The sequence below is a fragment of the Oreochromis niloticus genome, linkage group LG22 (genome assembly GCF_001858045.2).
Source record: "Oreochromis niloticus isolate F11D_XX linkage group LG22, O_niloticus_UMD_NMBU, whole genome shotgun sequence".
NCBI classification, from domain to species: Eukaryota; Metazoa; Chordata; class Actinopteri; order Cichliformes; family Cichlidae; genus Oreochromis; species Oreochromis niloticus.
Window position 1 is genome coordinate 6,500,448 of NC_031985.2, and position 12,604 is coordinate 6,513,051.

General features: G+C 39.6%; 1 protein-coding gene across 2 annotated transcripts; it reads left to right on the forward strand.

The window, feature by feature from the left end:
- Positions 1-8: 8 nt before the first annotated feature.
- necap1 (NECAP endocytosis associated 1) lies at positions 9-9,403 on the forward strand. Of its 2 annotated transcripts, XR_002058052.2 has the most exons (9): positions 9-297; positions 3,172-3,272; positions 3,467-3,571; positions 3,681-3,762; positions 4,682-4,790; positions 5,245-5,392; positions 5,631-5,727; positions 6,657-6,741; positions 7,023-9,403. XR_002058052.2 is itself a non-coding variant. In XM_005457568.4 (8 exons), exons 1-8 carry the CDS (start codon positions 158-160, stop codon positions 7,075-7,077), a joined length of 837 nt encoding a protein of 278 aa, XP_005457625.1. In that variant the 5' UTR covers positions 9-157; the 3' UTR covers positions 7,078-9,403. The 2 variants fall into 2 exon arrangements, 1 of the variants encoding a protein (XP_005457625.1); XM_005457568.4 differs by lacking the exon at positions 6,657-6,741.
- Positions 9,404-12,604: the final 3,201 nt, after the last annotated feature.

The following is a 12,604-nucleotide window of genomic DNA, read 5'->3' on the forward strand; positions in this document are numbered from 1 at the left end:
CTGTTGCTTACGGTTACTGTCTAAGCTTTAAATGACGTAGTGTGTCGGTTAGGTCCCCCTGAACCACACACACATACACACACACGCATACACACATACACACACGCATACACACACGCATACACACACATGCCCCCGTTTGAAAAGAGCTGAATAAATGAGTCACTACCACAACTCCCACATCAATAACAGTTGGACCAAGATGGCGGCCGAGGGAGAGTACGAGTCGATCCTGTGCGTTAAACCCGATGTCAACGTTTACCGTATCCCGCCGCGAGCTTCAAACCGAGCGTACAGGTAAAGGCACACCAGTGGCTCGCTGACGTTGCTATGAAATGCAGTTTAAATGCGTTTGTTGGGCGGGTTTGGGTGTTGTACTTTAACTGCTCGATAGTCAGCGCATGCTTTACAAATCACGGAGAGGGACAGTGCTGGCTTTATGCTCTGATGTCGGAAGCAGCTGATGAGATGAAAGTCCATCTCCAGGTGTTGTGAAGATGAAGAGTGGCTGAAATGTTGGTCGTTTGGTGTGCGGGGGTTCGCTGAGCTGTCAGATGTGACCGGGGGTATTTGTCATCATGCTGGCTCGATACGGGCGGTTTGCCAGGATAGTCCCACTCTCCTCTGTGACAGCTGGGATGTCTTCTCCACAAACTGTTCAGGCTCTTCAGTCTGAAATCTTCTGTGTTTGCTTTTAATTGATCCCTTCAGATAAAATCTTCAAATCCATCCTGCTCTACTGCACGGCTGTATTAACTTCCTGGAGCCGGGCAAAGATGTGCTGAAGCCCTCCTTTCTCCCTGCACCTGTTCCCTGAAACCCACCAGCTGAAATTATTAGATGATATTCATGGGATCCTGCTTTTTCTATGTGAACATTTGCTAATTCCATAGTTTTCTATGTTAATCAGCTGAACAACTTTTGGTTTTTCAATCTAAGTTAATGGTTTTTCATTTAGGAATGAAGAAAATTGTTGGCTGCAGCCATGAAATCTTCCCGTACAAGCATGTTATGGAGTTCTCTGTCCCAGTCACAGAAGCAGTTAAATCAAGGAGTTTAAACAGTTTTTTCCTAATAATTACTTATAGCTCTTTTAAGCTAGAATAATCTCCAAATTGTACCTTTACAAATTAGAGTAATGATAATGGTAAACACTAATAGTTCATTAGTTAAGACTTGTAAGAAACATGCCATTAATAAAAAAATCTTTTTAAATAAGTCTAATTTATATAGTGGAATATCGCATCAAGAGTTGCCTTAAAGCGCTTAATACTTAATACCCCCCAATTCCATTGAGCAAGCACTTGGCAACAGTGGGAAGGAAAAACTCCCCTTTTAAAAGGAAGAAACCTCCTAGTTCCTAGCTAGTTCCACAATAGAGGGGCCTTAAAACTGAAAATAAGGGAGCCATCTGAGAACAAAGGGCTCTGTTGGGGTGATACAGCAATAAGAGGTCAGTAATAAGAGGATTTTTAATTTGATTCTGGATTTAACAAGGAGCCAGTGAAGAGAAGCCAGAATGGGAGAAATATGCTCTCTCTTTCAAGTCCCTGTTAGTACTCTGGCTACAGTGTTTTGGATCAACTAAAGCCTTTTTAGGGAGTTTTTAGGACATCCTGATAATAATGAATTACAGTAGTCAAGTGATAAATGCATGAACTAGTTTTTCAGCATCACTCTGAGACAGGGTGTTTCTAATTTTAGCGATATTGCCAAATGCAAGAAAGCAGTCCTACATATTTGTCTAACATGCACGCTGATGGAGATATCTTGGTCAAAAACGACTCCAAAATTCCTGAAGTGTTACTGAAGGCCAAGCTGAGTAATGTGGAATAACATGACTCTAAGAGGACCTTGTTAGTGCACCCCTCTACTGCAGCTTTAGAAGAATATCAGACCGTAAATTTAGTAATAAATTACACTAATTTAAAATGATTTGAATTGCTCACGCAACACAAAAATATAACCCCCCCAAAAAAATCTCTGTTGTAAAAAAAGGTGACGTGTAAGTGTGAGCTTTTACCATCCTTTTCGTTTATGAGCCGGAGCTCCAATGTGTAAAATAAATGCATATTTTCAGTGTAATTAAAGTAGTTTGCTTTGTGATTCTGGAACATCTAAAAGGGCTCTGGAGATAAACCAGGAGGCTCAAGATTTCTTTTAAAGGGGTAAGAATGGAGGAAAAATGGGCCCATTTTTACCCATTTCTTTGTAAAATGCTCTTACACTTTCAATAATATTTTAAATTAAACTGCTAAAAAGTAAAATTATTTATCATAACATAACCACATTAAAGCAATAACCTTGGATATTTGTTTTTACAATTAAATAAATAATCCCACTTTAATATGTGCAGCCTCTACTAATGGTTTGGTGGCTCCTGAGGCAGCACATATTACAACTGCAATAATGAAAGTAAATGAAATATAAGAGAGAAAATAAAGATCCTACTCATTAAAATACACAAAACGTTTCAATACAGCCTTCAAACATTTGTTAGATGTTAGAAAATATAAATTTTCAACCAAATATCACCGAATCTCTCTGGATTTTATTGTTCAAAATAAGCAATAAGCAGAAGTCACTTTGGACTTTGTACATATTAGTGTCAGTGAAACAAGTGAAACCTCATTGGATCTGGACTTTTGTCAGCACTCGTGAGGCCACATTATGACATGAAAATAAATAAGTATTTAAGCAGCCCTGGATTCTAATCATTTAATCTAAAGGTTATTAAATTCTCTAAGAGGTAAAAATATATTACAAGAAGCATCACTTCTCTTTCCATTGTCTGTTTTGTAGCTTTATTTAGTGATACTAGGTGTGGAGACTGTTTAAATAATTATGATGTTTTATTAATAAATTACTAAAGAAAGTAGGAAAATCTGTGCACTCTAGTGTGCCTCAAGCCCACTAATCCACTATGCCAAACAAACCTGAAAAGCCAGGTTTGGGTTATTCTTTAAGCAGATATGTACTGTATTTAGAACCTGAGTTGGAGCGTTTTCCTGATTTCTGTGTCTTGTTTGGAAGCCAGTTACAATGTTTTTTTTTCCTTTAGAAACGAAGTGATTAACAGAGAGAATAACTGGCATTTAATTGAAATGTAATCAGACTAACTGATAGTTGCAGCTCTGAAAATGCTCAACTTCTTGCAAATAATTTCTGCAGGGCAGCTGATTGGAAGCTCGATGCCCCAGACTGGTCAGGTCGAATGAGGATCACAGCCAAGGGCAAAGTGGCCTACGTTAAACTGGAGGACAAAATCTCAGGTATGGCATCACTGGGTTTAGCACTAAAAACTACATAAAAACTATATTTTTTTAGTAAAATTGACACAGACTCGCTGTAATGTGAAAGTCACGCTAGTGGTGACGTTTCCACTGAGAATTATGACCCATCTGTGCTGAAGCACGACTTTTCCTCACTGCATTGTATTGGTTTAACATGTCCTCTGCTGTCGCAGGGGAGCTGTTTGCCCAGGCACCAGTGAAGGAGTATCCTGGTATTGCAGTGGAAACCGTCAGCGACTCCAGCCGCTACTTTGTTCTGCGGATACAGGATGACAACGGTGAGGGTTTAAATACCCCGGCAAGTCCTGAATATTTCTTAACCTTGCTCAAAGACTTTAAATCCTTTCTCTGCTGGTCTTAAGGTGAGTTATCATATCTTACTGGCAGGTCGCAGTGCTTTCATAGGAGTTGGTTTTGGTGACCGAGGGGATGCTTTTGACTTCAACGTGGCTTTGCAGGATCATTTCAAGTAAGCAAGATTTGGTGGTTTGGTGGTTTTAGTGGATTACTTTCTGTTTTTTGTTGACAATCTTCTAGCAGGGGATTGAAACATGTAATGTCTGTGAAACACTGGTTATGCCAGATCATCCAGTAGCTCATATTTGTATTTTCCTATGCAGAATGATATTGAGTAAAAGTAGCAGTACTGCCCTCATCCCCCTTACAGGCCTTCAGCCAGGCTGAAGTTGTTCAGAAATGAATAAAACAAGCAGCAGAGCTGGGTGCATCCATCCATGCTTCTGCCACTTATCTGGATCTGGGTCGCAAGGGCACCAGTCTAAGCAGAGATGCCTTGACCACCCTCTTCCTACATGCCCACCTCCTTCAGCTCTTCCTGGGATACTGAAGTATTTGCAGCTGCACCAGGAGGCATCTGAGCCACATCTAGTGGCTCTACGCTGAGCCCCTGAACTCCTCCTGCCTCCTACCCGGTGGTTGTTGGGAAGCAGTAAGCTGAAAAAAAAAGTTTGTTTTGGTTCAACCATACAATATAAAATATTTAAGAAAGGAGGGAGAAAGTCTGACCATTAAACCACAAAGTGTTTTAGGGGCTCATCAAACCTGTGTGCTAGACTGTCGCATTTTAGTTTTGTCACATAAAATTTTGCTTAAAATGAGTAAATTCTGAGTGTTTGAGGAATCTAATACGCAGTAAATTTCTCAAACATCAGATGTACATCCTGTCTTTAATGGTATTCACTGAGTATTGATTTTTCTCCTTCACTGTAACTGTCTGCAACACAAGCACTCCACATCAAAGTGAAGTGTTGTTTTCGAGATGCGCTTGTAGAAAGCTGCATGCTGTGGTTGTTAAAACTGCTGAGGTGCATTGTTTATTTCTGTATCAGTGCTGAGAGTGTGTGTTTGTGTGGCTTGCTTCTCTGCAGATGGGTGAAACAAGAGACCGAACTCAGTAAAAATGCCCAGCTCGGGGATTCAGGACCAAAGCTGGACTTGGGCTTTAAGGAAGGGCAGACCATCACACTCAACATAGGGGTGAGAACCAGCTTATGTGCATATACAATACATGCTGATAAAAATCTGTCCATAAAAGGGGCACATGCAGGGCTGTGCTGTTGAAGGATGGGGTGGAGGCAGATCACACAAATGAGTCTGAAAGGCAGAATGACATGAGTCATGAAAATGATTGGACCAGTGATGACAACAGAATTGAGTTTGGCAGTGATGCAAAGGACAGAGTAACAGCCTGAACACCCAGGACTGCAGGCAGACAAATGAATACAGATATTTCTTATTGAACTTACATTTAAGTCTCATTTTTAAAAAAACAACCAAAAAAACAAAACAAACAGAAATACCCCAGAAAAATGAAAATCCTGATTAAATTTAAAGGTTACATTTTGTGATCCAGTCCTTTTACCATGAAGTATGAAGTAATACATTTTTTTTGTCTTCGCATGAGCCTAACTTCTTTCTTCTCCATCTGCAGCAAGGGAAAAAGAGGGATAAGCCCCGCCCACAAGGATCGGGTGGATTTGGACTTCTCCCACCACCACCTGGAGGCAAGATAGCTCCTCCTCCTTCATCAGGGTTATCGAATCACAACATAGTCCCACAGACGGGAAGCACAGCGACAGGTATGCAAACTGACTTTATATAAACATCTTACCCAGCAAATGAAAGTGCACACAGGATGTCAGGTGGGATGTTCCCCTTTGTGCAGCTTTAACACGAGTACACGAGTGACCCGTTTCCACAGGCACTGTGTTAATTAGTGGCTGTTAGATGACTCATTCGTCTTCAGGCTGCAGAAAATGAGTAAAATCTGTGCCAGCTCGTAGGCTAATGAGCTCTGCTTCTGTCTCTGTCTGTCAGGCTGCCTGCTGGAGCTGGACAGTAGTAACTCCAACACAGTGGTTCAGTCAAACACTAGTTCAGATCTTCTTTGGGGAGAATTTTCTGCTCCTGCAAGGTAAGAAAATTATTTCTTGTGTTGAATCTAAATGTATGAGGACACTGAAGGACTGGGTATTTTCTAAGCCTTCACTGATTATCACTGATTAGCACTGGCTCCCGGTTAAAGTTTCATTTGAAAGGTGCTGAAAGCAGTTGAAGTTGAGTTCTGTGTTTTTTTTTTTTTTGTTTTTTTTTTTTGTAGACCAGTCAAGGCCCTCAACACAAAAAGAGAGTTCTTTAATAAAACATTTAAATTATTCAGCACCTGCAAAAACTACAGAGAATGAGAATAACAGTCATAGTAATGATGACGGACATTCAGACATACCTTTGATGTGATAGCACTTGAAATGGATTTTACATGGTGCTTCACAGGGATGGACTGACCTTTCCATACTGTAGGGCAGGAGGGAACATTTTTTTCACAGACAGCTGTATCAACTTAGCTTAAGCAAGTGAAGGGTCATACACTTGGTAACTGAATCAAAACTACAATGTAAATTAGCAGTTTTGCACAAATCTGCTATTTGCATCTTATAGTTTTGCATACTGAGGTCCATTCCCATTAACATTAGCATGTCCTTTCCTTTAAAAAAGAGAGAGAAAACATTGTTACAGTGGAAAATATTACTAACATTAAAGAAAAGTCACTTAATGCTATATAAGCATTTAAATGACCTTAACACTTGTCGCATTTTTTCATGTCTGTACTAAAGAGTGATTGAAAACGTTGCACTGTGGTGAAGTTAAATAGCAGTAAAGCCTATCTGAAGTCATTCCCTGTGAGGTTCCTTCTTCTTCCTGCCTGTTGTTGATTTTTGAGGGTTTTTGGTTTTGCTGCTGGACTGTCCAGGGCCATATTAAGATGGTTAATTAGTCAGTTCTGGCATTTGGTCCATTTATTTTGCCTGTGTTTGTTCTAAAAGTTGCAAAATTTTTTTCCAGATACTTGCCAACTAAACTTGCCATGTAAATGGGTTTACTGTGTGTGCGTAAAAGCAGCTATAGTTGACACTTAAAATTGTTTACAGTAAGTATTTGTCTGATGCTAATTTATTTTTTTGATTACTTTGTCATTAGTTATTCATTCTTTTGTTGCAGGGAAACTAAGAACTATACAAAACATCTAAACTGTTAGTTTAGATATTAATTATTCTTTTTGTTACACTAAATAGAATAGAATTGATTTGTTGATAACTGATTACAGTAATTAAGTATTTGTGGCAGCAACAAAACAAACTTCCTGTCCTTTAATAAATTTCAAAATGTCATCTGAATAACTGGAAATTGACTGCGAGTTTTTGTTTTCAGCTCTGTTCCACCTCCGTCTCGACCACAAAACACCGCAAACTGGATCCAGTTTTGAGTCGTCGATCGTCGACTGTGACCTGCATCTCACCTACATCTGTGTCCGTAGCTTCCTGTGCGTCACACTGAGTTTAACTCCCACACACTGAACCCAAAGCAGAGACATGACACACCCACAGAGCTGTAGAATCACTTCACTCAGAGAGAGTGAAGCATTAATGCGTTAAAGCCATCACTCTATACGAGCCATCTCAATGATATTTAAGGGCTATGCGTGACATCCCGAGTAGCAGGTGTTCCTCTTTCATGTGTCTGCATCTCCTCCCCAGTAGGTGGCTCTCCGAGCAGAGCTTCATTTTGATCTGGAATGTTTTTTGACCCTGAAACGCCCCCTGCAGGCACTGCAGAGCACTACATCAACACACCTTTGCTTGCTGCATCCTGCTGTGAATCACACGTAAAGAGCAACACAGAGCAAAGATTAAGTGAAGGCTGCAGGAGACAAATTAAAAAAGGAAAATCGGATGATTTCTGTACTGGAACATAAATCTTAATTCTGTAAATTATCCACTTTTGCAGCAGTGATCTGAGTGGCTGTAATGTTGATCCTAAAAACAAAGGAACAGTTGATGACGCATCATGATGATCAAGGTCAGAAGGAGTTTATTTTCCTGCTAATAAGATGATAAATTTACTCTGAAGTGGAGTTTAAGTTACTCTCTCATTTTCACATTGTGAAATGTGGAGCATTAGAGCTTTGTCATCAGGGTGGATGCAGTTACATGGGTCAAAATCCTCATGTGTATGTCAGCATTCACTTTTAACAACTTCAGCTCATATTTGGTTTGATTAGAAATTGATAATACAGGTGAATTTGTACATGACTCTCCAGACGTGAGGCACAAGTTAAATTGCTAATATCCAAATTTCCTGAATAAATCTTCACAGGAATCAATAATTTTCTAAATTATTCACGTGTTTGCAGAATCGCTGAATCTGAAATAGTTGGATGAGATGCTGATGTTAAAATATGTGAGTGATGAGTAAATTAACGGTTTTCTTTCTGGTGTATTAAATGTAAAAACGTATGTTTACATTATAAAATCACATTTGTTTACTTCTGGGCGCTTCTTATTAGCTAATATATTTTGCTGCAAGTCAGAAAATCAGCTGCCAAATCCAGACTCTCACTATTTTTACATATTTTGCTGCATGTTTAAAGAACTACATAAGCTAAGAAGGATTAAATATTTGCATGTCCTACTCAGTTCCTATCAAATTGGAGGCAGAAAAATTAAACTGCTCAAATATGATGAACGCTATTTTTCACCCCAATTAATTTTCCTGACCTCGAATTAACCGACCCATAATCTAGTCTGGTTAAAATGAATTGGAGCAGAAATGTAGGACTTATTATCAGACATTTATATTTTTTTGTATTTATTTTAGAGGGAAACACTGCTGTGAGAGAGGTCAGCCCAAAGCTTAGCTTCACTTTCTATATTAAACATACAGTAATAATTTCTATCAACAGGATTTAAAGGTTTAGAGGAAAATGTTTGGTGCACAGACACATTATTAATGGAAAAACAAACTGACAGTTTCTTTGTGCAGTGGAAGAAGTCTGAGTGCTCCAGATTTTCACTTGCAATCAGTTTTCACAACCTGCTGGTTTCTGTTAATGAAACAACCATAAAGAGTTTTCCACATGTGCTGCAGTTCACCTGCAAAGACGGCCCTGTGGTGAACTCGTCATTATGGAAATGAGAATAAATCTGGCAGATTTGAAGAATCTCCAGATGCAGCACGAGTCCCAAACAGTGGTAACTGGACGAGGTTTGATGGTCTGAGGATAATGTCTGGAAATTAGAGAAACCGTTTGATAATCTGGGAAATCTACTGTTTGACTTCTTTGCTGAGAGTTAGATGAGAAGATTGATTCTCATGAATTTGAAGCAGGTGGTTAGCTTAGCTTAACGACGAAATAAATCTGAGACACCTGGCTGTGACAGAATCCACCTGTAATACCTCTAAAGGAGACTGATGAACACACTATATTGTGTTAAATATTATTGAGTTTTCTTAAATGAAGTGGCGATCCTTTTGTGGCCTATTTAAAATGAATGCTCCTTTTATTGAAATGATCTGTTTGCTGTAAGAGATTCGAACACATCAGTCTCAGGATTTATGGCGGGGAAAAACAAAATGATTGTGTTAAATCATCTGATGAATGTTTAATGGCAGCAAATGAAATGTTAATCTTTGTGCTAAGAAGGCTTTGGCTGATTGTGAACATGTCTGACATAAAACATGCCTTGACTGTGAAAATGTCTGCATAGTATCGCTGTGATCAGATCACATGAGCTGTGTTAAGTTAGCATTAAGATACAGGGCTGACTGATATATGTCGACATGTGTGTTGTTTACATTGCTCACATCGCTGGCTAAGGTTTAAAAATGTCTCACACTTCTCATTCATTCCACTTTGGCTGTAAAATCACTGAACTAACCCTTTTGATTTATGACCAACTTAATGAGAAAGAGGCAATAAATCCTTTTAAAGGACCCTCCGTGTCTTGTCATTATTATTTTTGAATATTTAAAGCCCCTGGGAGAAATCACATTGACTTCATTTGAGTATAAGATTAATTATTTCTAGTCCTTTGTGATAAACTTTAATAAGCATGTAGAACAATCCTGATGGTGGTGCAAGAACACCGTGTGGTGAACCACTGGAACACCAATGTGACGCCACATCTTCAGCAGCATAAATCAGAACCGCAGACATGAAAGAAAAATAAACACTGTCTTTTGTTTCTTTTGTTCTTTGTCTTTCATTCAATCTTTCTGTCACATTTGCTCTGATCCTCGCTCCTTTTCCTCTCCCCCCTCTCTCTGTTGTTTTTCCTCTCAGGCAGGGAGGCAGGGTACACCCTGGACAGGTCACAAGTTTGTTGGACAACCATTCACACTCACATTCACACCTATAGACAACTGAGAATTATCAATTAACCTACCCCCACTAACTGCATGTCTTTGGACTGTGGGAGGAAGCCGGAGTACCCGGAAAGAACCCACGTACTGCATTTCCTTTCCTGTAAAGTTGCAAGTGCGTGTTTAATTTTCCTGTGATCAGTCTTGCTGGTAAAACAAAGGTTTTTCACACTTGCAGGTGTCTAATTCACCACAGCAGTAGGTGTTTAGTCCTTATAATCTGGCTGCGTAGCATAGAATCATAAGTCATAACCACCAGTGGGACGTATTTGGGTCACTGGGAGGCAGCAACCACCAGAGATGTGTCACATGGGGGTTAGTAGGTGATATGTTGGCCTTCGAAACAAAGCAGGAAGTCAGTGGTCACAGAGAGGCAGCCCGAGGAAGTCCTGCTGTTGCATCATATTTTAGACTCTTTTAAAGTTCAGTTCATGTTCATGATCTGTTTGTGTCCTCTTTAGCACCTGACTACCGTAAAGACAAAGTCACCCAGAGTTCTGGCCTAAAATCATACAAGTCATCTCCTGCTTCAGAAAGACTGAGTTACTGCAGCTCAGAAAATACTCTCCCTTCTCATTGCTGGCTCTGAAAAAATGATCAGCTAATCCTGGATTAATATTAGAAGCAATGCAGACTTGCAGTGCGATCTGTGTGAGCTTATATACGCAGGTGTGTGTCTTTCTAAACAACCATGTGTCCAAATGATTCACTTTGCCACAGCTTAATGATAACTAGAGCCCAACATGATGGACCTGATAGCAACTTTCACAATAAAGAGTCTAAATGACGGATTTAAGTTTATGATTTCTTAGAAATGTGCAAAAAAACCAACAAAAAATGAATGAAAGGCAGGTGGGTAGTATTGCATGTAAAGTTAGGACCATAAATATTTGCACAGAGACAACTTTTCTCATTTTGGTTCAGTACATTATCACAATGAATTTCAATGAAACAACTGAGACGCAGTTGAAGTGCAGACTTTCAGCTTTAATTCAGTGGGTTTGTGAGGGTGCGAAGAAGCAAAGCCCAATCTAGCCTTTCTATTCCTGAGGCTTATGATTGGCTTGTACCTTGCAGTGAATCCTCTGTATTTATGTTCATGCAGTCTTTGATATCGATACACCTACCTCCTGGAGTGTTGTTCAGTTGGTTTGTTGTTGTAAAGGGGTTTCTCTTCACCATGGAAATGATTCTGCGATCATCCACCACTGTTGTCTTCCGTGCATGCCCAGGCCTTTTTGTGTTGCTGACTTCACCAGTGTTTCTGTCTTTCTCAGCATGTACCAAACTGTAGATTTTTCTACTCCTAATATTGTAGCAATTTCTTGGATGGATTTTTTTCTGTTTTCACAGCTCACGAATGTCTTGTTTCACCTGCATGGAGAGCTCCTTTTTTCCCAAAATGTATTAAAAATGTTATGTTATTCAGGAACTATGTGCTCTCACTTGCACATTTACAAACTGCTCAACTATATTTTTTGTGGAACCTGAGATCAAACTTGACCTTCAATCACTGATAATGCTACTGCACATAGGCTACAAACATTTTCTTTACATAAACATAGTGCTGAATTTATATAGAGCATTTTAATGTTTTCTCCACTGCTCTCTGCCATCGCTCTCATATTATGAACTCTGCATGAAGCTAGTTAGGGAGACAGTTGTAGCAGAAGTGAGAAATATTGCGTAAGGTGACCTCATTGAGTAGGAGCTTTTAGCTCTGCTGACAGACAGAAAAAGAGAGCAACAGACAGCTGGACAGACAGACTGCTGGTCTCCTCCGAGCTTCATTAGGAACACGATTCATCTTCCTCTGATTTTGTTGTCACCCCATTTTGGCCTCTGAGGTCATTTTTGGTGTCTTTTTTCACTAAAGCTGCACCAGCACTGAACACGTGCAAGCACAGGTGTGAAGGCCTGAAATTTGTATGTGAGGATGCATGTTTACGTGCATGTGTGTTCTTGTGCAAACTTGTTTTGAATGTGTTAAATGAGACCTGGGTGTGGACTAAGTGTGTTTGTGTGCACATAGTGAAGAATGGTGAGAGGCTGTTGACTTAAAGATGGTTTTAAAGGGCTGTTTGAGGTTAAAGGTTAAAGTTAATTTCAGGTTTAGGTTAATAAAGAGAGTTCCCACAAGAAGATCAACATATGTATATGTGAGTAAATCCAGCTCCTTTTTCTGATCTGGGTCACCTCATGCTCTGTAACATCTCTCTATCACACTACACAGAAATTCTGGGCTTTCATTATATTTGTTATCCCTGCATTCTCACTAAAGATTTAGTTTCACTTTCCAGAGAACCTCCTTATCTCTATCACAAGTCTGATTAGGGATCAAATTTAACAGGTCACTCGTGACTCTGATGTGTAATGTTCATTACTCTCAACACTGAAACTTCTGATAAAAACTTGTTTTTGTTCCTTTCTGACGCCTATAAACCCTGCAGGTTCTCACGTACTTTAAACACACAATAGTAATGAAAGTCGTCCTTTGGGACAAATTAAAATTTTGACTTTTAATGGTGATCTGTCCCTGTGGCTTCTGGTGCTATCACAGGTGCTGTCAAACCACTGGAAGACATCTGAAA